General features: G+C 42.8%; 2 protein-coding genes, 1 long non-coding RNA gene and 1 pseudogene across 9 annotated transcripts in view; 3 read left to right on the top strand and 1 right to left on the bottom strand.

The window, feature by feature from the left end:
• LOC125712474 (protocadherin beta-16-like) overlaps positions 1–16472 on the top strand; it is a 33121-nt gene extending 16649 nt beyond the window's left edge. The window contains exons 3-4 of one of the 7 annotated variants that reach the window (XR_007383323.1): positions 5232–6410; positions 16315–16472. Coding sequence is in view for 6 of the 7 variants with exons in the window: in XM_048982572.1 (XP_048838529.1) it covers positions 3750–4985; positions 9759–10988 (2466 nt within the window). In the remaining variant the exon portion in view is untranslated. Of the gene's footprint in view, positions 1–153; positions 1100–3447; positions 6411–9495; positions 11604–16314 lie in introns of those variants that run through there. The other 6 variants (XM_048982573.1, XM_048982572.1, XM_048982571.1 and 3 more) reach the window with 6 other exon arrangements.
• Positions 1–25982, top strand: part of LOC125712476 (protocadherin beta-16-like) — a 32300-nt gene extending 6318 nt beyond the window's left edge. Inside the window, exons 2-3 of the mRNA XM_048982575.1 lie at positions 14889–15801; positions 25019–25982. Coding sequence (XP_048838532.1) covers positions 14889–15801; positions 25019–25311 — 1206 coding nt within the window. The 3' untranslated portion in view covers positions 25312–25982. The remainder of the gene's footprint in view (positions 1–14888; positions 15802–25018) is intronic.
• On the bottom strand, positions 10510–25139 carry LOC125712480 (uncharacterized). Its single transcript, XR_007383324.1, has 3 exons — positions 25019–25139; positions 15743–15801; positions 10510–10612 (listed from the first exon to the last, which is right to left on the bottom strand). It is a non-coding gene; the product is annotated as an uncharacterized LOC125712480 (long non-coding RNA).
• LOC125712475 (protocadherin beta-15-like) lies at positions 17855–20951 on the top strand (annotated as a pseudogene).
• Positions 25983–26562: the final 580 nt, after the last annotated feature.

Here is a 26562-nt window from a genome sequence, read left to right as displayed (position 1 = left end):
TCGCCTCCGCTCAGTAGCAACGTGACTGTGAGCGTCCACATAACAGACCAGAATGATAACTCCCCGCTGATATTATACCCGGCTCCTGCAGGGAGCTCCATCATGACTGAGATGGTCCCCAGAGCTGCTCCAGTGGGCTCACTGGTTTCCAAGGTGATCGCCGTGGATGCTGACTCTGGCCAGAACGCGTGGCTGTCATATCAGATCGTCAAATCCACCGATCCGGGACTTTTCAGTATCGGACAATATAGCGGAGAGATCAGGGCCCAGCGGGACATTGTTGGTACTGACAGCATGAAGCAGAACCTTGTTATTTTGGTTAAGGACAACGGACATCCGTCTCTTTCTGCGACTTGTACAGTATATCTAGTAATTTCAGATAATTTGTCTGACCTTCCAGAAGTTAAAAATGCGTCTCATGAGGAGCCCAGTTCTAAATTAACCACATATTTGATCATCGCCCTTGTCTCCGTTTCCACCTTCTTCCTCACCTTCATCATTCTCGTTGTGGCCGTGAGGTTGTGTCACAGGAGGAAACCTCGGCTGCTGTTTGACGGCGCAGTCGCCATTCCCAGTGCGTATTTGCCGCCCAACTACGCAGATATGGAGGGAGCGGGAACTCTGCGCAGCTCTTATAATTATGATACGTACCTGACAACGGGCTCGCGCACCAGTGACTTCAAGTTCGCCACCTCTTACAATGACACTCTGCCAGCGGACCAGACTGTGAGGAAGAGTCCCAGTGAGGCAGGTGTAGAGGATTTAACAGGGCGGATGGAGGGACGACAATGCAATGAGGTAAAACTTGTTTTCAGTATTTCTATAGCAGTGTTACAAATGGAACGTTCGCTCTGAACTCTTTTTACTCATTTTTTTGCACTGTCCTCACCCTGTAGGGTTGTGCTTATTAACTGTCCTGATAAAGGTCTTCTGTGCAAAGTCCAATTCCCTGACAATGAAACCACTGTATTAATATTTTGATACAGACAGGGTAACCAAATGGTTAGAGAAGTGTGCTTGTGATCGGAAGGTTGCTGTGTAACTCCGCAGTTACACGCAGACAGGAAGTTTGTTTTAAATACAGGGAAATCCTTTACTCTATCGTTGCTCGATTTGTCCCGTGAAAACTGGTAATAAATCAACAATTAAACTGATGCTAATGTCATTGAACAAATGTCACTAAATTAACGTAGCCAACTAGCACGTTAGATTAGCTAACATTTACAAACATTAGATCTCGTACCTCGCTGGCGGCTTATTACCAAAGGAGCTAATTCTTCACTTCATAACTTTCAGCTTTCTCCACAACACATCTTCAGAACAATCTTTTAACATTAATGTCATACAGCAACTTAAAATAACACCTTCATCACCATTACACTGAAGAATTCGTTTTCTCGTTGTTCCCTCACAAAATTATATCCCGTTGGAAGTGGCTCCGCACAAAATGTTCCGCTCCAATGCCCCATATAAACTAGTGATATCACTTATGCAAGCAAACAAATACGAAAAACGAATAAATAACCCAAAATAATACTAGGCTATATATTCAGAATATGATTCATGCTATTAAAGTAACTGATGACAGTTACATGCTGGTTTGAATGCACTGCTAACAAGGTACCTGTGACATACTCAAAGCAGTGTGCTTCTCCCTGCGTGCTAAGTAATAGTTGTCCACTGCTATGTCAAATATGGGTTAAATCCAGTTGACGCCTTTTTTTCTTGTTGTGGTGTCAACAGTGAGAATTAATCACTTTTTGTTAAATTGTCTATGGTTTAGATCTGTTATCTTATTTTGAATATCGCCTTTTTAGAGTAGGACTAAATACCGCAAATCACATTTATCGTTACATGGCGTAGAATGTCTACATCTCATGATGCGTCGAGCAATTGCTCAGTAGGTTGAACTTACAGTTTGATTAAAACGGCAGCCTCACTGAAAGTGATGAGGAGGAAATCGTACTTTCTCACATGTTGAGTTGTGTTTTTGATCTTCACTCATTTGTTTCTGTCGCGTATTGTCTAATGACACAGTACGGTCGGTTTATTTTGAAATTTGACAATGATTAATGGCTGTTTTGAAAGGCAGAGTAATCACTGGTTGTCACTCAGTGCTTCTCTAAAGTCGTTGTCCTTTTCTCATAGTTGTGTAAGTCATTCCATGTCCATGAGCATCTGTGAGGTTTTCTTCAAACATCAAACCCTATTTCAATTTATCCTTAAATGTTTTTCAGTTTCCAATCACGCAGTTTCTTAGTGGCTCTTAATAGTGTTTATCTCTGATGTTCTCTCCCGTAATGTCTAAAGTGGAATTACAATGGCTGCTTATAATTTTGGCGGAAGTGGATGAACGAGCAAAGAGCAAACAGACGAGCAGCAATAGGCTCAGCATCTGACCCGTAAAGAATTTTATTGATTTATTCTCATTCAATCATTTAGCATGTCAGAGCTCAATTCAATAAAACACCGCAAACTACCAAAGAAACTCCCACCAGAACAGCAATCCATCATGTTCCAGGCTGTTTAAACACCCACAGACTCTCTCTTGCCAAAAAGTCCAAAAAGAGCTTTTAGGCATCATTTGTACCAATCACAAGTTGCAGGGGCACTGCTAGAGATTTTGGGCCCCATGACGGCATCTCGTTTTAGACCCTCAACCCAGAACGATCTAATTATGCTTGGATATTGTTAGAGCCCCTGTCAGTCAAGGGTCTTTGGAGTCATCCTAACTTTCACTCCCTTTACAGCGTCCCTGGTGAGATGCAGTGTCGCAATCACCAGCCGGCTCACTCATTAACACCTGGGTGATTCGTCAAACAGGCTACAATTGGAAACAAGAAATCAGAATTACTTTTAAAATCAGAGCACAACAGGTTGCATCAAATGATTATCAGATGAAGCTGTTCGTACAGTAATGTCACTTCTCAGTCAATAGATCTTCCACACCTTTGTTAGTCTACATGTTGGCAAACTCACAGTAATCCTGGGTCCTCAAAGATGATGGATGGATGCAGGGACGGATTATGGGTTGTGTGGGCCCCTGGGCAAAACGTTTGCGAGGGCCCCCAACCCCCACCACCAGCACCAGCACCACCACCACAACCAGCACAATTCAAGGGCCCTTGGCAGCCAAACGCCCTCTCAATAGGGTCAGGGACCCTTGTAGGCAGAGGATCAAAGAATGTAGGCCCTCTAAAATAGACAAACGAAAATACATTGTTGATAAGCGTTGAAATTGTTTTGGGCTAGGGGCCCCATGGGCCCCCTGCACCCCAAGGGCCCCTGGGCAGCGGCCCCGTTGGCCCGGTTCGTAATCCATCCCTGGATGGATGGATGGATGGATGGATGGAGAGTAATTTGTGTTCAACAACTGGTAAATTGTAAAACAAACTGGTAACTCAAATTACAGGGGAAAATCAGATTTCCACCCATTAATCACAATATACATATAGCAGATTAAAAGCGCATGACATCCAAAATAAGCAGATAATGTCTAGACGTTTTAGGCCATTGACTTCCATTGCTGTTGATCCTGCGTTTTCTGAAAAACTCTCTTAGTGTCGCTGTTGGCCACAGATGGGATTTATATTGAATTCCCCACCCACTACAGTTATATTTAAGCAGACGCCCGTGTGTGTATTTCAAACGGAGACATGACTGTATAACAAAGCTAGTTAAAATTCCTCATTAAATAGATTACATTTTGTTTGTTTTCATCATTATTCAAACCGCCGTTGGAATACAAGATGGGACAAAACGGATTTATGGTAACTACCTCCTTCAGTATCTGCTTTTTCATTCTGCTGATGCTACACACCAGCCGAGGAGACATGAGCTATTCTATAGAGGAGGAGATGAGACGTGGATCTGTGATTGGGAATATAGCCAAGGACCTTGGACTTGACGTTAAAAGTTTATCCGATCGAAAAGCTCGTTTGGATACCGATAGGACAAGCAGGCGCTTGTGTGACATGAATCTGAGCACCGGCGGCTTGATTGTGGCGGAGAGAATAGACAGAGAGGAGATTTGCGGCCCGAGAGTTTCGTGTGCTTTAATATACGAGCTGATACTTGAGAATCCTTTGGAAATGCATCGCATTGTGATACAAATTCAGGATATAAACGACAATTCACCAAGATTTTCAAATGATCAAATTAAATTGGAGATAGGAGAATCAGCCGATAAAGGTGCCAGATTTCCATTAGATGAAGCCCACGATTTAGACACCGGCGTGAATGCGGTCCAAAGGTATTTCTTGGACAAGAACGATCATTTTAAATTGGCTGTTAATACAAACACAGACGGAGGTAAATACGCTGAATTGATTTTGGACAAAGAGCTGGATCGGGAAATACAGCAGGAGGTTTCGTTATTGTTAACCGCCAGTGACGGTGGGAGTCCGCAGAGATCAGGTACAGCAGTCATACACGTCACTGTGCTGGATGCTAACGATAATATACCCGTGTTTAGCCAAGCTGTGTATAAAGTCAGTCTGCCTGAAAATTCACCGTTAGATTTTGTAGTGGTTACAGTTAGTGCTACGGATGCAGACGAGGGACCGAACGGAGAAGTGACGTATGATTTCGGCCGTGTTTCGGATAAAGTCAAAAATGTTTTTTCTCTTGAGCAAAAGACAGGAGAAATAAGAGTGAAAGGGCAGATTGACTTTGAGGAGGAATCAGTCTATGAAATGAGAATACAAGCTAAAGATGGCTTAGGTTTGGTTTCCTACACTAAAGTAATAATAGAAATCACTGATGTGAACGATAATAAACCAGAGATATTTATTAAATCTCTTTACAATCCCATACCCGAAAATGCGGTAATTGGTACTGAAGCGGGTATTATTAATGTGCAAGACAACGACTCCGGAGAAAATAAAAATATTCGTTGCTCAATTCAACACAATGTTCCATTTAAACTAGTACCGTCAATTAAAAATTATTATTCATTGGTAACAACCAGCGAGCTGGATCGTGAGGTAGTGACAGATTACAATATAACAATCACCGCCACCGACGAGGGATCTCCGCCGTTGTCCTCGTCGAAGACAATTCAGTTATCGGTGTCAGACGTTAATGACAACTCACCTGTGTTTGACAAGCAATCCTACGGCGCTCAAGTGACTGAAAATAACAAACCCGGATCCTCTATTTGCTCTGTTACGGCGAGAGACCCAGACTGGAGACAGAACGGCACAGTCTTCTATTCCCTGTTACCCAGTGAGGTTAATGGGGTTCCGGTGTCCTCGTTTTTATCCATTAACGGAGACACGGGGGTGATCCATGCTGTGAGATCATATGATTACGAGCAGTTCAGGAGCTTCAAAGCCCACGTTGTAGCCAGAGACAATGGTTTGCCTCCGCTCAGCAGCAATGTGACTGTGAGCATCCACATAACAGACCAGAATGATAACTCCCCGCTGTTATTATACCCGGCTCCTGCAGGGAGCTCCATCATGACTGAGATGGTCCCCAGAGCTGCTCCAGCGGGCTCCCTGGTTTCCAAGGTGATCGCCGTGGATGCTGACTCTGGCCAGAACGCGTGGCTGTCATATCAGATCGTCAAATCCACCGATCCGGGACTTTTCAGTATCGGACAATATAGCGGAGAGATCAGGGCTCAGCGGGACATTGTTGGTACTGACAGCATGAAGCAGAACCTTGTTATTTTGGTGAAGGACAACGGACTTCCGTCTCTTTCTGCGACTTGTACAGTATATTTAGTCATTTCAGATAACTTGTCTGACCTTCCAGAGGTTAAAAATGCGTCTTATGAGGAGCCCAGTTCTAAATTAACCACGTATTTGATCATCGCCCTTGTCTCCGTTTCCACCTTCTTCCTCACCTTCATCATTCTCGTTGTGGCCGTGAGGTTGTGTCACAGGAGGAAACCTCGGCTGCTGTTTGACGGCGCAGTCGCCATTCCCAGTGCGTATTTGCCGCCCAACTACGCAGATATGGAGGGAGCGGGAACTCTGCGCAGCTCTTATAATTATGACACGTACCTGACAACGGGCTCGCGCACCAGTGACTTCAAGTTCGTCACCTCTTACAATGACACTCTGCCAGCGGACCAGACTGTGAGGAAGAGTCCCGGTGAGCCTTGTGAAGAGGATCGAACTGACATATTACAACCCCCTCAGGTAAAAGTTGTGTTTATACACAAAACATTTCCTAATGATGCAACCAGTGCTAGTCGAAGTTCATCTTCCGAGTTGGTGCCCACTTAACAAACTTATTTCTCTTCATCTCGGATGGTTCACGCCCAGGGCTGAACCCAGGATTTTTAAAATACTGAGGTGAGAAGTGTTAGCACGACCTGTAGTTGTGCCCTGTAATGGGCCATAGTTATTGCAGTTGTATTATAAATACTGAGTACTTGATGTCAGTGACCCCAGTGGTAGGTCCGGGCATGTTGGCGCTGGACACTCTGCAGTGCCAGCGCAGAATCGCCAGGCGACGGCCGTGGCTCCAGCAGTAAAAGTCAATTTGCTTAGATTTTGCTGGAATAAACATAAGCCTCATAGGAGCAGGAAACCACGCTGTTAATAATGTATCTTCTGGTTTGTTTATTGTTGTTTTGTTTGATATTGACATCGACCTCGGACTGGATTTCATTTTGAATATTGAAGCTGTGTGTATTGAAGCTGTGTATAACGCAGTAATTTAAGCTGTGTGTATTGAAGCTGTGTCGTAATAACGCAGTAATGCTGGCTGCTGTTTTTAACTCGCCGTCTCCTCGTCACAGTTCTGAAAATCAATAAATATAACTGAAGACAAATAGTTTAATTTTACGGTATGGTTACGTCAATACCTGACCCTTAATGAAGTTTAGCCACGGAAGTGGCCTTAGTGTCTGGTCTGTAGGCCTGTCTGAAATTCATGATAGAAATCAGTGGTGTAGAAATTTTTGTGTTTTCCAGAATTCCAGAAATATACACAAGTACTAATATTTTTACGAATCTGTTTGTGGTTCCATCAGCATGAGTTACTCGGTTCAAGATAATAAACATCCTTGTTTTTAAATGAACATCAGAAGAAATTAGAATTATAGGCCTATATTTTACCATGACTCTTATGGATAAACACCTGGACATGACCTCATATCCATGATTATTGTATAATTTATTAGAATATAGTTTCATTTGATTTTGTGAATTAATTTGAAGTCATTGACGGTTTTCATTTTTCCTCCCCGAGCCTTTTAGCTTTACAGCGCTATCAGAGTCCACTTAATTGGCCGGATACAAATGCATGTACTCAGGATTCGTCTTGACAGTGTTGGTGCTTATTTGCCTCATTTGAATGTCAATTTCCATATAAGTATCGACGGAAATGTAAAGGTAAATGATTTAGAGCCAACGCGTAATCTAATGTTGAGGGTTTTTGAAATCAGTGCATTTGACCCCCAAGTGGACGATATGGACGACGGTAGAAAATAGATTAAGTGGAAATTGTGCATTTTTTCAGTTATGATTTGCATTTTTCCAATATTTTGTCCAAACATTAATTACCAAAAATCTGTATTTTATGGATGGAGACATTTATTTTTAACTGAATATTTCTTAAACCAGTCCTGAGGGACCTTCAGATAGTCCGTGTTTTTGCTCTCTCCCGGCTGCCAACACACCTGTAGCAGGTATTCTGTCTTCTTGATTGCTTACTTGTTTAGCTCAGATGTGTTAGGAGCTGGGAGGGAGTAAAAATGTGGACTGTCTGGGGTATTCTTAATTAAATTTGATTACTAAGAATGTTACCTGAAATTTATATTTATATTATATTATATTATATTATATTATCCTCCGGGTACTCTGGTTTCCCCCCAGTGTTAAAAAAACATACTGAGGCTAATTGGAGTTACTAAATTGCCCATAAGAGTGCATATGAGTGAATGGTGTGTTTGTGTGCCCTGCTATGGGCTGGCCCTCATCCTGGGTTGTTCCCTGCCTTGTGCCCATTGCTTCCGGGATAGGCACCGGACCCCCCATGACCCAGTTGGATAAACGGTTTGGAAAATGGATGGATGGATGGATATATATAACTTGAAATAATCATCATAATCTCCCATCATCCACACCACTGGCATGTGGGTAACTGGTGCACAAAGACTGAATACTGGTAATAATGGCAACTCAGACTGACAGGGTAAAGAAAATTAGACCAGAATATGTAAACAGAAGATCAGATCGGAACAATGTCACAGACGAGTGAGTTTTGTGCGGCATTTTAACATGTAATATCTCTTCAGTGCTCTTTATTCTGCACTTCCCGAACCACACTCACGGTGTCGCTGTTCACCAGAGAGGTGATTAACGTCCATTATCCCCACCCACTATACTAATATGTAAGTAGAAGCTCCTGGTGTTTCTGTGAATCAGTGAGAGCCATATTAACAAATACATTTTTTACTGTTTTAACGATTTTAAAGAAGATAAAACGTATTTGTTTTCTGTTCTTAATATCATATTCTTCATTCATTTGGACTGAGAGAGAGAAAGTGATACTTCACACTGGAAATGGGACACAAAGGATTCACGGTAAATGCCTCTATCCATTTGTGGATTTTATTCATATTCACTTTTCATAGCAGCCTTGGAGACATGAGCTATTCCATTCCGGAGGAGATGAGACGTGGGTCTGTTATTGGGAATATAGCCAAGGACCTTGGGCTCGATGTTAAACGACTATCCGATCGAAAAGCCCGTTTAGATGCCGACAGGACCAGCAGAGGCTTTTGTGATATAAACCTGAAAACCGGCGATTTGATTGTGGCAGAGAGAATAGACAGAGAGGAGCTTTGTGCATCGAGCGTCTCGTGTGCGTTAAAATACGAGCTGATACTTGAAAATCCGCTAGAACTACATCGTACAGTAATACATATTGAGGATGTAAACGACAATTCACCACAATTTACAAATGATCGTACTGAACTAGAAATAGGAGAATCGGCATTAAAAGGCGCCCGTTTTCTGTTGAATGAGGCGCATGACCCGGACATCGGGAAAAACGCTGTTGAAACTTATACTTTGCAGAATAATGATAATTTTGTTTTGATTGTTAATACAAACGCAGATGGTGGAAAATACGCTGAGTTGGTATTAGAAAAAGAGCTGGATCGTGAACAACAGCAAGAGATTACATTGTTACTGACCGCCAGTGACGGTGGGAGTCCGCAGAGATCAGGTACAGCAGTCATACACGTCACTGTGCTGGATGCTAACGATAACATACCCGTGTTTAGCCAAACTGTGTATAAAGTCAGTCTGCCTGAAAATTCACCGTTAGATTTTGTAGTGGTTACAGTTAGTGCCACGGATGCTGACGAGGGACCGAACGGAGAAGTGACGTATGATTTTGGCCGTGTTTCGGATAAAGTGAAGAGATTATTTACGATCAACAGGAAAACTGGGGATATTAAAACAATTGCGGATGTTGATTTTGAAGAAAGGTCCCACTATGAGTTGCAAATTCAGGGTAGAGACGGACCAGGTTTGGCATCAAATACTAAAGTTATAATCGAAATTACCGATGTGAATGACAATGCGCCGGTAATATTTCTTAAGTCACTGAACAACCCGATTCCCGAAAACGCACCACCTGGTACAGAAGTTGGTATTATTAATGTGCAAGATAACGACTCTGAAGAAAATAAAAATATTCGTTGCTCAATTCAACACAATGTTCCTTTTAAACTAGTACCGTCAATTAAAAATTATTATTCATTGGTAACAACCAGCGAGCTGGATCGTGAGGTAGTGACAGATTACAATATAACAATCACTGCCACCGACGAGGGATCTCCGCCATTGTCCTCGTCGAAGACAATTCAGTTATCGGTGTCAGACGTTAATGACAACTCACCTGTGTTTGACAAGCAATCCTACAGCGCTCAAGTGACTGAAAATAACAAACCCGGATCCTCTATTTGCTCTGTTACGGCAAGAGACCCAGACTGGAGACAGAACGGCACAGTCTTCTATTCCCTGTTACCCAGTGAGGTTAATGGGGTTCCGGTGTCCTCATTTTTATCCATTAACGGAGATACGGGGGTGATCCATGCTGTGAGATCATATGATTACGAGCAGTGCAGAAGCTTCAAAGCCCACGTTGTAGCCAGAGACAATGGTTCGCCTCCGCTCAGCAGCAACGTGACTGTGAGCGTCCGCATAACAGACCAGAATGATAACTCCCCGCTGATATTATACCCGGCTCCTGCAGGGAGCTCCATCATGACCGAGATGGTCCCCAGAGCTGCTCCAGCGGGCTCCCTGGTTTCCAAGGTGATCGCCGTGGATGCTGACTCTGGCCAGAACGCGTGGCTGTCATATCAGATCGTCAAATCCACCGATCCGGGACTTTTCAGTATCGGACAATATAGCGGAGAGATCAGGGCCCAGCGGGACATTGTTGGAACTGACAGCATGAAGCAGAACCTTGTTATTTTGGTGAAGGACAACGGACATCCGTCTCTTTCTGCGACTTGTACAGTATATCTAGTAATTTCAGATAACTTGTCTGACCTTCCAGAGGTTAATAATGCGTCTTATGATGAGCCCAGTTCTAAATTAACCACATATTTGATCATCGCCCTTGTCTCCGTTTCCACCTTTTTCCTCACCTTCATCATTCTCGTTGTGGCCGTGAGGTTGTGTCACAGGAGGAAACCTCGGCTGCTGTTTGACGGCGCAGTCGCCATTCCCAGTGCGTATTTGCCGCCCAACTACGCAGATATGGAGGGAGCGGGAACTCTGCGCAGCTCTTATAATTATGACACGTACCTGACAACGGGCTCGCGCACCAGTGACTTCAAGTTCGTCACCTCTTACAATGATACTCTACCAGCGGACCAGACTGTGAGGAAGAGTCCCAGTGAGGCAGGTGGAGAGGATTTAACAGGGCGGATGGAGGGACGACAATGTAATGAGGTAAAAGTTGTTTTAAGTATTTCTATAGCAGTGTTACAAATGGAACGTTCGCTCTGAACTCTTTTTACTCGTTTTTTTGCACTGTCCTCACCTTGTAGGGTTGTGCTTATTAAGTGTTCTGATAAAGGTCTTCTGTGCAAAGTCCAATTCCCTGACAATGAAACCACTGTATTAATATTTTGATACAGACAGGGTAACCAAATGGTTAGAGAAGTGTGCTTGTGATCGGAAGGTTGCTGTGTAACTCCGCAGTTACACGCAGACAGGAAGTTTGTTTTAAATACAGGGAAATCCTTTACTCTATCGTTGCTCGATTTGTCCCGTGAAAACTTATAATAAATCAACAATTAAACTGATGCTAATGTCATTGAACAAATGTCACTAAATTAACGTAGCCAATTAGCAGGTTAGATTAGCTAACATTTACAAACATTAGATCTCGTACCTCGCTGGCAGCTTATTACCAAAGGAGCTAATTCTTCACTTGATGACTTTCAGCTTTCCCCACAACGCATCTCCAGAATAATTTTTTAACATTAATGTCATACAGCAGCTTAAAATAAGACCTTCATCACCATTACACTGAAGAATTCGTTTTCTCGTTGTTCCCTCACAAAATTATATCCCATAGGAAGTGGCTCCGAACAAAATGTTCCGCTCCAATGCCCCATATAAACTAGGCATATCACATATGCAACCTTTTTTTTCTTGTTGTGGTGTCAAAAATGAGAATTAATCACTTTTTGTTAAATTGTCTATGTTTTAGATCTGTTATCTTATTTTGAATATCGCCTTTTTAGAGTAGGACTAAATACCGCAAATCACATTTATCGTTACATGGCGTAGAATGTCTACATCTCATGATGCGTCGAGCAATTGCTCAGTAGGTTGAACTTACAGTTTGATTAAAACGGCAGCCTCACTGAAAGTGATGAGGAGGAAATCGTACTTTCTCACATGTTGAGTTGTGTTTTTGATCTTCACTCATTTGTTTCTGTCGCGTATTGTCTAATGACACCGTACGGTCGGTTTATTTTGAAATTTGACAATGATTAATGGCTGTTTTGAAAGGCAGAGTAATCACTGGTTGTCACTCAGTGCTTCTCTAAAGTCGTTGTCCTTTTCTCATAGTTGTGTAAGTCATTCCATGTCCATGAGCATCTGTGAGGTTTTCTTCAAACATCAAACCCTATTTCAATTTATCCTTAAATGTTTTTCAGTTTCCAACCACGCAGTTTCTTAGTGGCTATGTAATAGTGTTTATCTCTGATGTTCTCTCCCGTAATGTCTAAAGTGGAATTACAATGGCTGCTTATAATTTTGGCGGAAGTGGATGAACGAGCAAAGAGCAAACAGACGAGCAGCAATAGGCTCAGCATCTGACCCGTAAAGAGTTTTATTGATTTATTCTCATTCAATCATTTAGCATGTCAGAGCTCAATTCAATAAAACACCGCAAACTACCAAAGAAACTCCCACCAGAACAGCAATCCATCATGTTCCAGGCTGTTTAAACACCCACAGACTCTCTCTTGCCAAAAAGTCCAAAAAGAGATTTTAGGCATCATTTGTACCAATCACAAGTTGCAGGGGCACTGCTAGAGATTTTGGGCCCCATGACGGCATCTCGTTTTAGACCCTCAACCCAGAACGATCTAATTATGCTTGGATATTGTTAGAGCCCCTGTCAGTCAAGGGTCTTTGGAGTCATCCTAACTTTCACTCCCTTTACGGCGTCCCTGGTGAGATGCAGTGTCGCAATCACCAACCGGCTCACTCATTAACACCTGGGTGATTCGTCAAACAGGCTACAATTGGAAAAAAGAAATCAGAATTACTTTTAAAATCAGAGCACAACAGGTTGCATCAAATGATTATCAGATGAAGCTGTTCGTACAGTAATGTCACTCCTCAGTCAATAGATCTTCCACACCTTTGTTAGTTTACATGTTGGCAAACTCACAGTAATCCTGGGTCCTCAAAGATGATGGATGGATGCAGGGACGGATTATGGGTTGTGTGGGCCCCTGGGCAAAACGTTCGCGAGCCCCCCCCCCCCCCACCCCCAACCACCACCACCACAGCCAGTACAATTCAAGGGCCCTTGGCAGCCAAACGCCCTCCCAATAGGGTCAGGGGCCCTTGTAGGCAGAGGATCAAAGAATGTAGGCCCTCTAAAATAGACAAACGAAAATACATTGTTGATAAGCGTTGCAAATTGTTTTGGGCTAGGGGCCCCACGGGCCCCCTGCACCCCAAGGGCCCCTGGGCAGCGGCCCCGCTGGCCCGGTCCGTAATCCATCCCTGGATGGATGGATGGATGGAGAGTTATTTGTGTTCAACAACTGGTAAATAGTAAAACAAACTGGTAACTCAAATTACAGGGGAAAATCAGATTTCCACCCATTAATCACAATATACATATAGCAGATTTAAAGCGCATGACATCCAAAATAGGCAGATAATGTCTAGACGTTTTAGGCCTTTGACTTCCATTGCTGTTGATCCTGCGTTTTCTGAAAAACTCTCTTAGTGTCGCTGTTGGCCACAGATGGGATTTATATTGAATTCCCCACCCACTACAGTTATATTTAAGCAGACGCCCGTGTGTGTATTTCAAACGGAGACATGACTGTATAACAAAGCTAGTTAAAATTCCTCATTAAATAGATTACATTTTGTTTGTTTTCATCATTATTCAAACCGCCGTTGGAATACAAGATGGGACAAAACGGATTTATGGTAACTACCTCCTTCAGTATCTGCTTTTTCATTCTGTTGACGCTACACACCAGCCGGGGAGACATGAGCTATTCTATAGAGGAGGAGATGAGACGTGGATCTGTGATCGGGAATATAGCCAAGGACATTGGACTTGACGCTAAAAGTTTATCCGATCGAAAAGCTCGTTTGGATACCGATAGGACAAGCAGGCGCTTGTGTGACATGAATCTGCGCACCGGCGACTTGATTGTGGCGGAGAGAATAGACAGAGAGGAGATTTGCGGCCCGAGAGTTTCGTGTGGTTTAATATACGAGCTGATACTTGAGAATCCTTTGGAAATGCATCGCATTGTGATACAAATTCAGGATATCAATGATAATTCACCAAGATTTTCAAATGATCAAATTAAATTGGAGATAGGAGAATCGACCAGTAAAGGTGCCAGATTTCCATTAGATGAAGCCCACGATTTAGACACCGGCGTGAATGCGGTCCAAAGGTATTTCTTGGACAAGAACGATCATTTTAAATTGTCTGTTAATACAAACACAGACGGAGGTAAATACGCTGAGTTGATTTTGGACAAAGAGCTGGATCGGGAAATACAGCAGGAGGTCTCATTATTGTTAACCGCCAGTGACGGTGGGACTCCGCAGAGATCAGGTACAGCAGTCATTCATGTCACTGTGCTGGATGCTAATGATAATATACCCGTGTTTAGCCAAGCTGTGTATAAAGTCAGTCTGCCTGAAAATTCACCGTTAGATTTTGTAGTGGTTACAGTTAGTGCTACGGATGAAGACGAGGGACCGAATGGAGAAGTGACGTATGATTTCGGCCGTGTTTCGGATAAAGTCAAAAATGTTTTCTCTCTTGAGCAAAAGACAGGGAAAATAAGAGTGAAAGGGCAGATTGACTTTGAGGAGGAATCAGTCTATGAAATGAGAATACAAGCTAAAGATGGCTTAGGTTTGGTTTCCTACACTAAAGTAATAATAGAAATCACTGATGTGAACGATAATAAACCAGAGATATTTATTAAATCTCTTTACAATCCTATACCCGAAAATGCGGTAATTGGTACTGAAGCGGGTATTATTAATGTGCAAGACAACGACTCTGGAGAAAATAAAAATATTCGTTGCTCAATTCAGCACAATGTTCCTTTTAAACTAGTACCATCAATTAAAAATTATTATTCATTGGTAACAACCAGCGAGCTGGATCGTGAGGTAGTGACAGATTACAATATAACAATCACTGCCACCGACGAGGGATCTCCGCCGTTGTCCTCGTCGAAGACAATTCAGTTATCGGTGTCAGACGTTAATGACAACTCACCTGTGTTTGACAAGCAATCCTACAGCGCTCAAGTGACTGAAAATAACAAACCCGGATCCTCTATTTGCTCTGTTACGGCGAGAGACCCAGACTGGAGACAGAACGGCACAGTCTTCTATTCTCTGTTACCCAGTGAGGTTAATGGGGTTCCGGTGTCCTCGTTTTTATCCATTAACGGAGACACGGGGGTGATCCATGCTGTGAGATCATTTGATTACGAGCAGTTCAGAAGCTTCAAAGCCCATATTGTAGCCAGAGACAATGGTTCGCCTCCTCTCAGCAGCAACGTGACTGTGAGCGTCCACATAACAGACCAGAATGATAACTCCCCGCTGATATTATACCCGGCTCCTGCAGGGAGCTCCATCATGACCGAGATGGTCCCCAGAGCTGCTCCAGCGGGCTCCCTGGTTTCCAAGGTGATCGCCGTGGATGCTGACTCTGGCCAGAACGCGTGGCTGTCATATCAGATCGTCAAACCCACCGATCCGGGACTTTTCAGTATCGGACAATATAGCGGAGAGATCAGGGCCCAGCGGGACATTGTTGGTACTGACAGCATGAAGCAGAACCTTGTTATTTTGGTGAAGGACAACGGACATCCGTCTCTTTCTGCGACTTGTACAGTATATCTAGTAATTTCAGATAACTTGTCTGACCTTCCAGAGGTTAAAAATCCGTCTTATGATGAGCCCAGTTCTAAATTGACCACATATTTGATCATCGCCCTTGTCTCCGTGTCCACCTTCTTCCTCACCTTCATCATTCTCGTTGTGGCCGTGAGGTTGTGTCACAGGAGGAAACCTCGGCTGCTGTTTGACGGCGCAGTCGCCATTCCCAGTGCGTATTTGCCGCCCAACTATGCAGATATGGAGGGAGCAGGAACTCTGCGCAGCTCTTATAATTATGACACGTACCTGACAACGGGCTCGCGCACCAGTGACTTCAAGTTCGTCACCTCTTACAATGATACTCTGCCACCGGACCAGACTGTGAGGAAGAGTCCCGGTGAGCCCTGTGAAGAGGATCGAACTGATATATTACAACCCCCTCAGGTAAAAGTTGTGTTTATACATAAAGGTCTTTATAATGATGCAACCAGTGCCAGTCGAAGTTCATCTTCCGAGTTGGTTCCCACTTAACAAAACTCATTTCTCTTCATCTTGGATGGTTCACGCCCAGGGCTGAACCCAGGATTTTTAAAATACTGAGGTGAGAAGTGTTAGCACGACCTGTAGTTGTGCCCTGTAATGAGCCGTAGTTATTGCAGTTGTATTATAAATGCTGAGTACTTGATGTCAGTGACCCCAGTGGTAGGTCCCTGCATGTTCGCGCCGGGCACTGCACTCTGCGTGCTCCACATGCCCTCTGCAGTGCCAGCACAGAATCGCCAGGCGACGGCCGTGGCTCCAGCAGTGCGGCCCGGATTGGTGCCCACATGTAACTGCCATTTAATGTCGCGGAGATTTACACAAGAGCTCAGTAAAAGTCAGTTTGCTTAGATTTTGCTGGAATAAACATGAACCTCACAGGAGCAGGAAACCACGCTGTTAATATTGTATCTTCTGGTTTGTTTATTGTTGTTTTGTTTGATATTGACATCAAGCTCGGACTGGATTTTGTTTTAAATATTGATGCTGTGTCATAATAACGAAGTAATTGAAGCTGTGTGTATTGAAGCTGTGTATAACACAGTAATGCTGGCTGCTGTTTTTAACTCGCCGTCTCCTCGTCACAGATCTGAAAGTCAATAAATATAACTGAAGACAAGCAGTTTAATTTTACCGTATGGTTACATGAATACCTGAACCCTTAATGAAGTTTAGCCATGGAAGTGGCCTTAATGTCTGGTCTGTAGGCCTGTCTGAAATTTATGATGGAAATCAGTGGTGTAGAAATGTTTGTGTTTTCCAGAATTCCAGAAATATACACAAGTACTAATATTTTTTACGAATCTGTTTGTGGTTCCATCAGCATGAGTTACTCGGTTCAAGATAATAAACATCCTTGTTTTTATATGAACATCAGAAGAAATTGGAATTATAGGCCTATATTTTACCATGACTCTTATGGATAAACACCTGGACATGACCTCATATCCATGATTATTGTGTCATTTATTAGAATATAGTTTCATTTGATTTTGTGAATTAATTTGAAGTCATTGACGGTTTTCATTTTTCCACCCCGAGCCTCTTAGCTTTAAAGCGCTATCAGAGTCCACTTAATTGGCCAGATACAAATGCATGTACTCAGGATTCGTCTTGACAGTGTTGGTGCTTATTTGCCTCATTTGAATGTCAATTTCCATATAAGTATCAACGGAAATATGAAGGTAAATGATTTAGAGCCAACGCGTAATCTAATGTTGAGGGTTTTTGAAATCAGTGCATTTGACCCCCAAGTGGACGATATGGATGACGGTAGTAAATAGATAAAGTGGAAATTGTGCAGTTTTTTCAGTTATGATTTGCATTTTTCCAATATTTTGTCCAAACATTAATGACCAAAAATCTGTATTTTACGGATGGAGACATTTATTTTTAACTGATTATTTCTTAAGCCAGTTCTGAGGGACCTTCAGACAGTCCGTGTTCTTGCTCTCTCCTGGCTGCCAACACACCTGTAGCAGGTATTCTGTCTTCTTGATTGCTTACTTGTTTGCCTCAGATGTATTAGGAGCTGGGAGGAAGTAAAATGTGGACTGTCTGGGGGATTCTTAATTAAATTTGATTACCAAGAATGTGACCTGAAATTAATTTTATATTATATGTTATAAATAACTTGAAATAATCATCATAAACTCCCATCATCCACACCACTGGCATGTGGGTAACAGGCGCATAAGGACTGAATACTGGCAACAAAGGCAACTCAGACTGACAGGGCAAAGAAAATTAGACCAGAATATTCAAATAGAAGATCAGATGGGAACAATGTCACAGACGAGGGATTTTTTACATGTAATCTCTCTTCACTGCTCTCTATTTCGCACTTCCCGAACCACACTCACGGTGTCGCTGTTCACCCGAGAGGTGATTTACGTCAATTTTCCCCACCCACTGTACTAATATGTAAGTAGACGCTCCTGGTGTTTCTGTGAGGCAGTGAAAGCCATATTAACAAATACATTTTTTACTGTTTTAACGATTTTAAAGAAGATAAAACGTATTTGTTTTCTGTTCTTAATATCATATTCTTCATTCATTTGGACTGAGAGAGAGAAAGTGATACTTCACACTGGAAATGGGACACAAAGGATTCACGGTAAATGCCTCTATCCATTTGTGGATTTTATTCATATTGACTTTTCATAGCAGCCGTGGAGACATGAGCTATTCCATTCCGGAGGAGATGAGACGTGGGTCTGTTATTGGGAATATAGCCAAGGACCTTGGGCTCGATGTTAAAAGACTATCCGATCGAAAAGCCCGTTTAGATGCCGACAGGACCAGCAGAGGCTTTTGTGACATAAACCTGAAAACCGGTGATTTGATTGTGGCAGAGAGAATAGACAGAGAGGAGCTTTGTGCATCTAAAATCTCGTGTACTTTAAAATACGAGCTGATACTTGAAATTCCGCTAGAACTACATCGTATAGTAATTCATATTGAGGACATAAACGACAATTCACCTCGATTTTCAAATGATCTTACTGAACTAGAAATAGGAGAATCGGCATTAAAAGGCGCTCGTTTTCTTTTGGATGAGGCGCATGACTCAGATATAGGGAAAAACGCAGTTGAAACATATGCTCTGCAGAATAATGATCATTTTGTGTTGATTGTTAATACGAACGCAGATGGTGGAAAATACGCAGAGCTGGTATTAGACAAAGAGCTGGATCGTGAAAAACAGAAAGAGATTACACTATAACTGACCGCCACTGACGGCGGGACTCCGCAGAGATCAGGTACAGCAGTCATACACGTCACTGTGCTAGATGCTAACGATAATATACCCGTGTTTAGCCAAGCTGTGTATAAAGTCAGTCTGCCTGAAAATTCGCCGTTAGATTCTGTAGTGGTTACAGTTAGTGCTTCGGATGCAGACGAGGGACCGAACGGAGAAGTGACGTATGATTTCGGTCGAGTTTCTGATAAAGTGAAGAAATTATTTACAATCAACAAGAAAACTGGGGATATTAAAACATTTGGGGATGTTGATTTTGAAGAAGAATCACATTATGAGTTGCAAATTCTGGCTAGAGACGGATCAGGTTTGGCAGCAAATACTAAAGTTATAATCGAAATTACCGATGTGAATGACAATGTGCCGGTAATATTTCTTAAATCACTGAACAACCCGATTCCCGAAAACGCATCACCTGGTACAGAAGTTGGTATTATTAATGTGCAAGATAACGACTCTGAAGAAAATAAAAATATTCGCTGCGCAATTCAGCAGAATGTTCCTTATAAACTAGTACCGTCAATTAAAAATTATTATTCATTGGTAACAACCAGCGAGCTGGATCGTGAGGTAGTGACAGATTACAATATAACAATCACCGCCACCGACGAGGGATCTCCGCCGTTGTCCTCATCGAAGACAATTCAGTTATCGGTGTCAGACGTTAATGACAACTCACCTGTGTTTGACAAGCAATCCTACAGCGCTCAAGTGACTGAAAATAACAAACCCGGATCCTCTATTTGCTCTGTTACGGCGAGAGACCCAGACTGGAGACAGAACGGCACAGTCTTCTATTCCCTGTTACCCAGTGTGGTTAATGGGGTTCCGGTGTCCTCGTTTTTATCCATTAACGGAGACACGGGGGTGATCCATGCTGTGAGATCATTTGATTACGAGCAGTTCAGGAGCTTCAAAGCCCATGTTGTAGCCAGAGACAATGGTTCGCCTCCGCTCAGCAGCAACGTGACTGTGAGCGTCGACATAACAGACCAGAATGATAACTCCCCGCTGATATTATACCCGGCTCCTGCAGGGAGCTCCATCATGACCGAGATGGTCCCCAGAGCTGCTCCAGCGGGCTCCCTGGTTTCCAAGGTGATCGCCGTGGATGCTGACTCTGGCCAGAACGCGTGGCTGTCATATCAGATCGTCAAACCCACCGATCCGGGACTTTTCAGTATCGGACAATATAGCGGAGAGATCAGGGCCCAGCGGGACATTGTTGGTACTGACAGCATGAAGCAGAACCTTGTTATTTTGGTGAAGGACAACGGACATCCGTCTCTTTCTGCGACTTGTACAGTATATCTAGTAATTTCAGATAACTTGTCTGACCTTCCAGAGGTTAAAAATCCGTCTTATGATGAGCCCAGTTCTAAATTGACCACATATTTGATCATCGCCCTTGTCTCCGTGTCCACCTTCTTCCTCACCTTCATCATTCTCGTTGTGGCCGTGAGGTTGTGTCACAGGAGGAAACCTCGGCTGCTGTTTGACGGCGCAGTCGCCATTCCCAGTGCGTATTTGCCGCCCAACTATGCAGATATGGAGGGAGCAGGAACTCTGCGCAGCTCTTATAATTATGACACGTACCTGACAACGGGCTCGCGCACCAGTGACTTCAAGTTCGTCACCTCTTACAATGACACTCTGCCAGCGGACCAGACTGTGAGGAAGAGTCCCGGTGAGCCTTGTGAAGAGGATCGAACTGACATATTACAACCCCCTCAGGTAAAAGTTGTGTTCATTCATAAAAGTCTTTATCATGATGCAACCAGTGCCAGTTGAAGTTCATCTTCCGAGTTGGTGCCCACTTAACAAACTTATTTCTCTTCATCTCGGATGGTTCACGCCCAGGGCTGAACCCAGAATTTTTAAAATACTGAGGTGAAAAGTGTTAGTACGACCTGTAGTTGTGCCCTGTAATGAGCGGTATAGTTATTGCATTTGTATTATAAATACTGAGGACTTGATGTCAGTGACCCCAGTGGTAGGTCCCAGCATGTTCGTGCCGGGCACTGCACTCTGCGTGCTCCACATACCCTCTGCAGTGCCAGCACAGAATCGCCAGGCGGCGGCCGTGGCTCCAGCAGTGCGGCACGGATTGGTACCGACATGTAACTGCCATTTCATGTCGCGGAGATTTAGCGGAGATCTCAGTAAAAGCCAATTTGCTCAGATTTTGCTGGAATAAACATGATCCTCATCGGAGCAGGAAACCATGCTGTTAATTTTGTATCTTCTGGTTTGTTTTTTGCTATTTTGTTTGATATTGACATTGAGCTTGGACTGGATTTTGTTTTGAATATTGAAGCTGTGTGTATTGAAGCTGTGTATAACGCAGTAATTGAAGCTGTGTGTATTGAAGCTTTGTATAACGCAGAAATGCTGGCTGCTGTTTTTAACTCGCCGTCTCCTCGTCACAGATCTGAAAATCAATAAATATAACTCAAGACAAGCAGTTTAATTTTACGGTATCGTTACATCAATACCTGAACCCTTAATGAAGTTTAGCTATGGAAGTGGCCTTAATGTCTGGTCTGTAGGCCTGTCTGAAATTCAGGGTGAAATTCAGTGGTGTAGAAATTTTCTTGTTTTCCAGAATTCCAGAAATATACACAAGTACTAATATTTTTACGAATCTGTTTGTGGTTCCATCAGCATGAGTCACTCGGTTCAAGATAATAAACATCCTTGTTTTTAAATGAACATCAGAAGAAATTGGAATTATAGGCCTATATTTTACCATGACTCTTATGGATAAACACCTGGACATGACCTCATAGCCATGATTATTGTGTCATTTAATAGAATACAGTATCATTTGATTTTGTGAATTCATTTGAAGTCATTGATGGTTTTCATTTTTCCACCCCGTGCCTCTTAGCTTTATAGCGCTATCAGCGTCCACTTAATTGGCCGGATGTACTCAGGATGTACTCAGGATTCGTCTTGACAGTGTTGGTGCATATTTGCCTCATTTGAATGTGAATTTCCATATAAGTATCGACGGAAATGTAAAGGTAAATGATTTTGAGCCAACGTGTAATCTAATCTTGATGGTTTTTTGAAATCAGTGCATTTGAGCCCCTAATGGTCGAAATGGACTACAGTAGATCATATATAAAGTGGAAATTGTGCGGTTTTTTCAGTTATGATTTGCATTTTTCCGATATTCTGTCCCAACATTAATAAACGAAAATCTCTATTTTACGGATAGAGAGATTTATTGTTAACTGAATATTTCTTAAGCCAGTCCTGAGCGACCTCCAGACAGTCCATATTCTTGCTCTCTCCCGGCTGCCAACACACCTGTAGCAGGTATTCTGTCTTCTTGATTGCATACTTGTTTGACTGTGATGTGTTAGGAGCTGGGAGGGAGTAAAAATGTAGACTGTCTGGGGGATTCTTGATTAAATTTGATTACTAAGAATGTGACCTGAAAATATATTATATTATATTATATTATATTATATTATTAATAACATGAAATAATCATCATAATCTCCCATCATCCACATCGCAGACATGTGGGAAACAGGCGCACAAGGACTGAATACTGGTAATAAAGGTAACTCAGACTGACAGGGCAAAGAAAATTAGACCAGTATATGTAAACAGAAGATCAGATCGGAACAATGTCACAGACGAGTGAGTTTCGTGCGGCATTTTAACATGTAATCTCTCTTCACTGTTCTCTATTCTGCACTTCCCGAACCACACTCACGGTGTCGCTGTTCACCAGAGAGGTGATTAACGTCCATTTTCCCCACCCACTATACTAATATGTAAGTAGAAGCTCCTGGTGTTTCTGTGAATCAGTGAGAGCCATATTAACAAATACATTTTTACTGATTTAACGATTTTAAAGAAGATCAAGCGTTAGTTTTTTGTTGTTAATATAATATTTTTCATTCATTTGGACTGAGAGAGAGAAAGTGATACTTCACACTGGAAATGGGACACAAAGGATTCACGGTAAATGCCTCTATCCATTTGTGGATTTTATTCATATTGACTTTTCATAGCAGCCTTGGAGACATGAGCTATTCCATCCCGGAGGAGATGAGACGTGGGTCTGTTATTGGGAATATAGCCAAGGACCTTGGGCTCGATGTTAAAAGACTATCCGATCGAAAAGCCCGTTTAGATGCCGACAGGAGCAGCAGAGGCTTTTGTGACATAAACCTGAAAACCGGCGATTTGATTGTCGCAGAGAGAATAGACAGAGAGGAGCTTTGTGCATCGAGCGTCTCGTGTCCTTTAAAATACGAGCTGATACTTGAAAATCCGCTAGAACTGCATCGTATAGTAATTCATATTGAGGACATTAACGACAATTCACCACAATTTCCAAATGATCGTATTGAACTTGAAATAATAGAATCGGCATTAAAAGGCGCCCGTTATCTCTTGGATGAGGCACATGACCCGGACATCGGGAAAAACGCTGTTGAAACATACGCTTTGCAGAACAATGATAATTTTGTTTTGATTGTTAATACAAACGCAGACGGTGGAAAATACGCTGAGCTGGTATTAGAAAAAGAGCTGGATCGTGAACAACAGAAAGAGATTACACTATTACTGACCGCCAGTGACGGTGGGACTCCGCAGAGATCAGGTACAGCAGTCATACACGTTACTGTGCTGGATATTAATGATAATATACCCGTGTTTAGCCAAGCTGTGTATAAAGTCAGTCTGCCTGAAAATTCACCGTTAGATTTTTTAGTGCTTACAGTTAGTGCTTCGGATGCAGACGAGGGACCGAACGGAGAAGTAACTTATGATTTCGGCCGTGTTTCGGATAAAGTGAAGAGATTATTTACAATCAGTAAGAAAACTGGGGATATTAAAATAGTTGGTGATGTTGATTTTGAAGAAAGGTCCCACTATGAGTTGCAAATATTGGGTAGAGACGGATCAGGTTTGGCAGCAAATACTAAAGTTATAATCGAAATTACGGATGTGAATGACAACGCGCCGGTAATATTTCTTAAGTCACTGAACAACCCGATTCCCGAAAACGCATCACCTGGTACAGAAGTTGGTATTATTAATGTGCAAGATAACGACTCTGAAGAAAATAAAAATATTCGTTGCTCAATACAACACAATGTTCCATTTAAACTAGTACCGTCAATTAAAAATTATTATTCATTGGTAACAACCAGCGAGCTGGATCGTGAGGTAGTGACAGATTACAATATAACAATCACTGCCACCGACGAGGGATCTCCGCCGTTGTCCTCATCGAAGACAATTCAGTTATCGGTGTCAGACGTTAATGACAACTCACCTGTGTTTGACAAGCAATCCTACAGCGCTCAAGTGACTGAAAATAACAAACCCGGATCCTCTATTTGCTCTGTTACGGCGAGAGACCCAGACTGGAGACAGAACGGTACAGTCTTCTATTCCCTGTTACCCAGTGAGGTTAATGGGGTTCCGGTGTCCTCGTTTTTATCCATTAACGGAGACACGGGGGTGATCCATGCTGTGAGATCATTTGATTACGAGCAGTTCAGAAGCTTCAAAGCCCACGTTGTAGCCAGAGACAATGGTTCGCCTCCCCTCAGCAGCAACGTTACTGTGAGCGTCCACATAACAGACCAGAATGATAACTCCCCGCTGATATTATACCCGGCTCCTGCAGGGAGCTCCATCATGACTGAGATGGTCCCCAGAGCTGCTCCAGCGGGCTCCCTGGTTTCCAAGGTGATCGCCGTGGATGCTGACTCTGGCCAGAACGCGTGGCTGTCATATCAGATCGTCAAATCCACCGATCTGGGACTTTTCAGTATCGGACAATATAGCGGAGAGATCAGGGCCCAGCGGGACATTGTTGGTACTGACAGCATGAAGCAGAACCTTGTTATTTTGGTGAAGGACAACGGACATCCGTCTCTTTCTGCGACTTGTACAGTATATTTAGTCATTTCAGATAACTTGTCTAACCTTCCAGAGGTTAAAAATGCGTCTTATGAGGAGCCCAGTTCTAAATTAACCACATATTTGATCATCGCCCTTGTCTCCGTTTCCACCTTTTTCCTCACCTTCATCATTCTCGTTGTGGCCGTGAGGTTGTGTCACAAGAGGAAACCTCGGCTGCTGTTTGACGGCGCAGTCGCCATTCCCAGTGCGTATTTGCCGCCCAACTACGCAGATATGGAGGGAGCGGGAACTCTGCGCAGCTCTTATAATTATGACACGTACCTGACAACGGGCTCGCGCACCAGTGACTTCAAGTTCGTCACCTCTTACAATGACACTCTGCCAGTGGACCAGACTGTGAGGAAGAGTCCAAGTGAGGAAGGTGGAGAGGATATAACTGGGCGGATGGAGGGACGACAATGTAATGAGGTAAAAGTTGTTGTCATATCAGCATTTCTATAGCAGTGTTACAAATGGAACGTTCGCTCTGAACTCTTTTTACTCGTTATTTTGCACTGTCCTCACCCTGTAGGGTTGTGCTTATTAACTGTCCTGGTAAAGGTCTTCCGTGCAAAGTCCAATTCCCTTATAATGAAACCACTGTATTAATATTTTGATACAGACAGGGTCAGGGGCGCCGCTAGCAATTTTGGGCCCTATGACAAAATATGAGGTTGGGCCCCCCTACCACACCCATTCAGATCTCTGGGGGCCCCTAAAGGGCGTGGGCCCTTAGAATTGTCCCAACTTTCCCCCCCTTAGCGGCGCCCCTGGACAGGGTAACCAAATGGTTAGAGAAGTGTGCTTGTGATCGGAAGGTTGCTGTGTAACTCCGCAGTTACACGCAGACAGGAAGTTTGTTTTAAATACAGGGAAATCCTTTACTCTATCGTTGCTCGATTTGTCTCGTGAAAACTGATAATAAATCAACAATTAAACTGATGCTAATGTCATTGAACAAATGTCACTAAATTAACGTAGCCAACTAGCACGTTAGATTAGCTAACATTTACAAACATTAGATCTCGTACCTCGCTGGCGGCTTATTACCAAAGGAGCTAATTCTTCACTTCATAACTTTCAGCTTTCTCCAGCTTTTAAATGCTTAGAGAAGTGTGCTTGTGATCAGAAGGTTGCTGTGTAGCTCCGCAGTTATACGCAGACAGGAAGTTTTGTATCACCATTACACTGTTTTCTCGTTGTTCCCTCACAAAATTATATCCCGTCGGAAGTGGCTCCCAACAAAATGTTCCGCTCCAATGCCCCATATAAACTAGGCATATAACATATACAAGCAAACAAATACGAAAAACGAATAAATAACCCAAAATAATACTAGGCTATTTATTCAAAATATGATTCATGCTATTAAAGTAACTGATGACAGTTACATGCTGGTTTGAATGCACTGCTATAACAAGGTACCTGTGACATACTCAAAGCAGTGTGCTTCTCCCTGCGTACTTAGTAATAGTTGTCCACCGCTATGTCAAATATGGGTTAAATCCAGTTGACGCCTTTTTTTTCTTGTTGTGGTGTTAACAGTGAGAATTAATCACTTTTTGTTAAATTGTTTATGTGTTAGATCTTTTATCTTATTTTGAATATCGCCTTTTTAGAGTAGGACTAAATAAAGCAATTCACATCTATCGTTACATAGCGTAGAATGTCTTCTTCTCATGATGCGTCGAGCAATTGCTCAGTAGGCTGAAC

This window comes from Brienomyrus brachyistius, chromosome 18 (genome assembly GCF_023856365.1).
Source record: "Brienomyrus brachyistius isolate T26 chromosome 18, BBRACH_0.4, whole genome shotgun sequence".
Lineage (NCBI taxonomy): Eukaryota > Metazoa > Chordata > Actinopteri > Osteoglossiformes > Mormyridae > Brienomyrus > Brienomyrus brachyistius.
Note: the sequence above shows the minus strand (reverse complement) of the source record. Positions and strands in the feature narration are given on the sequence as shown.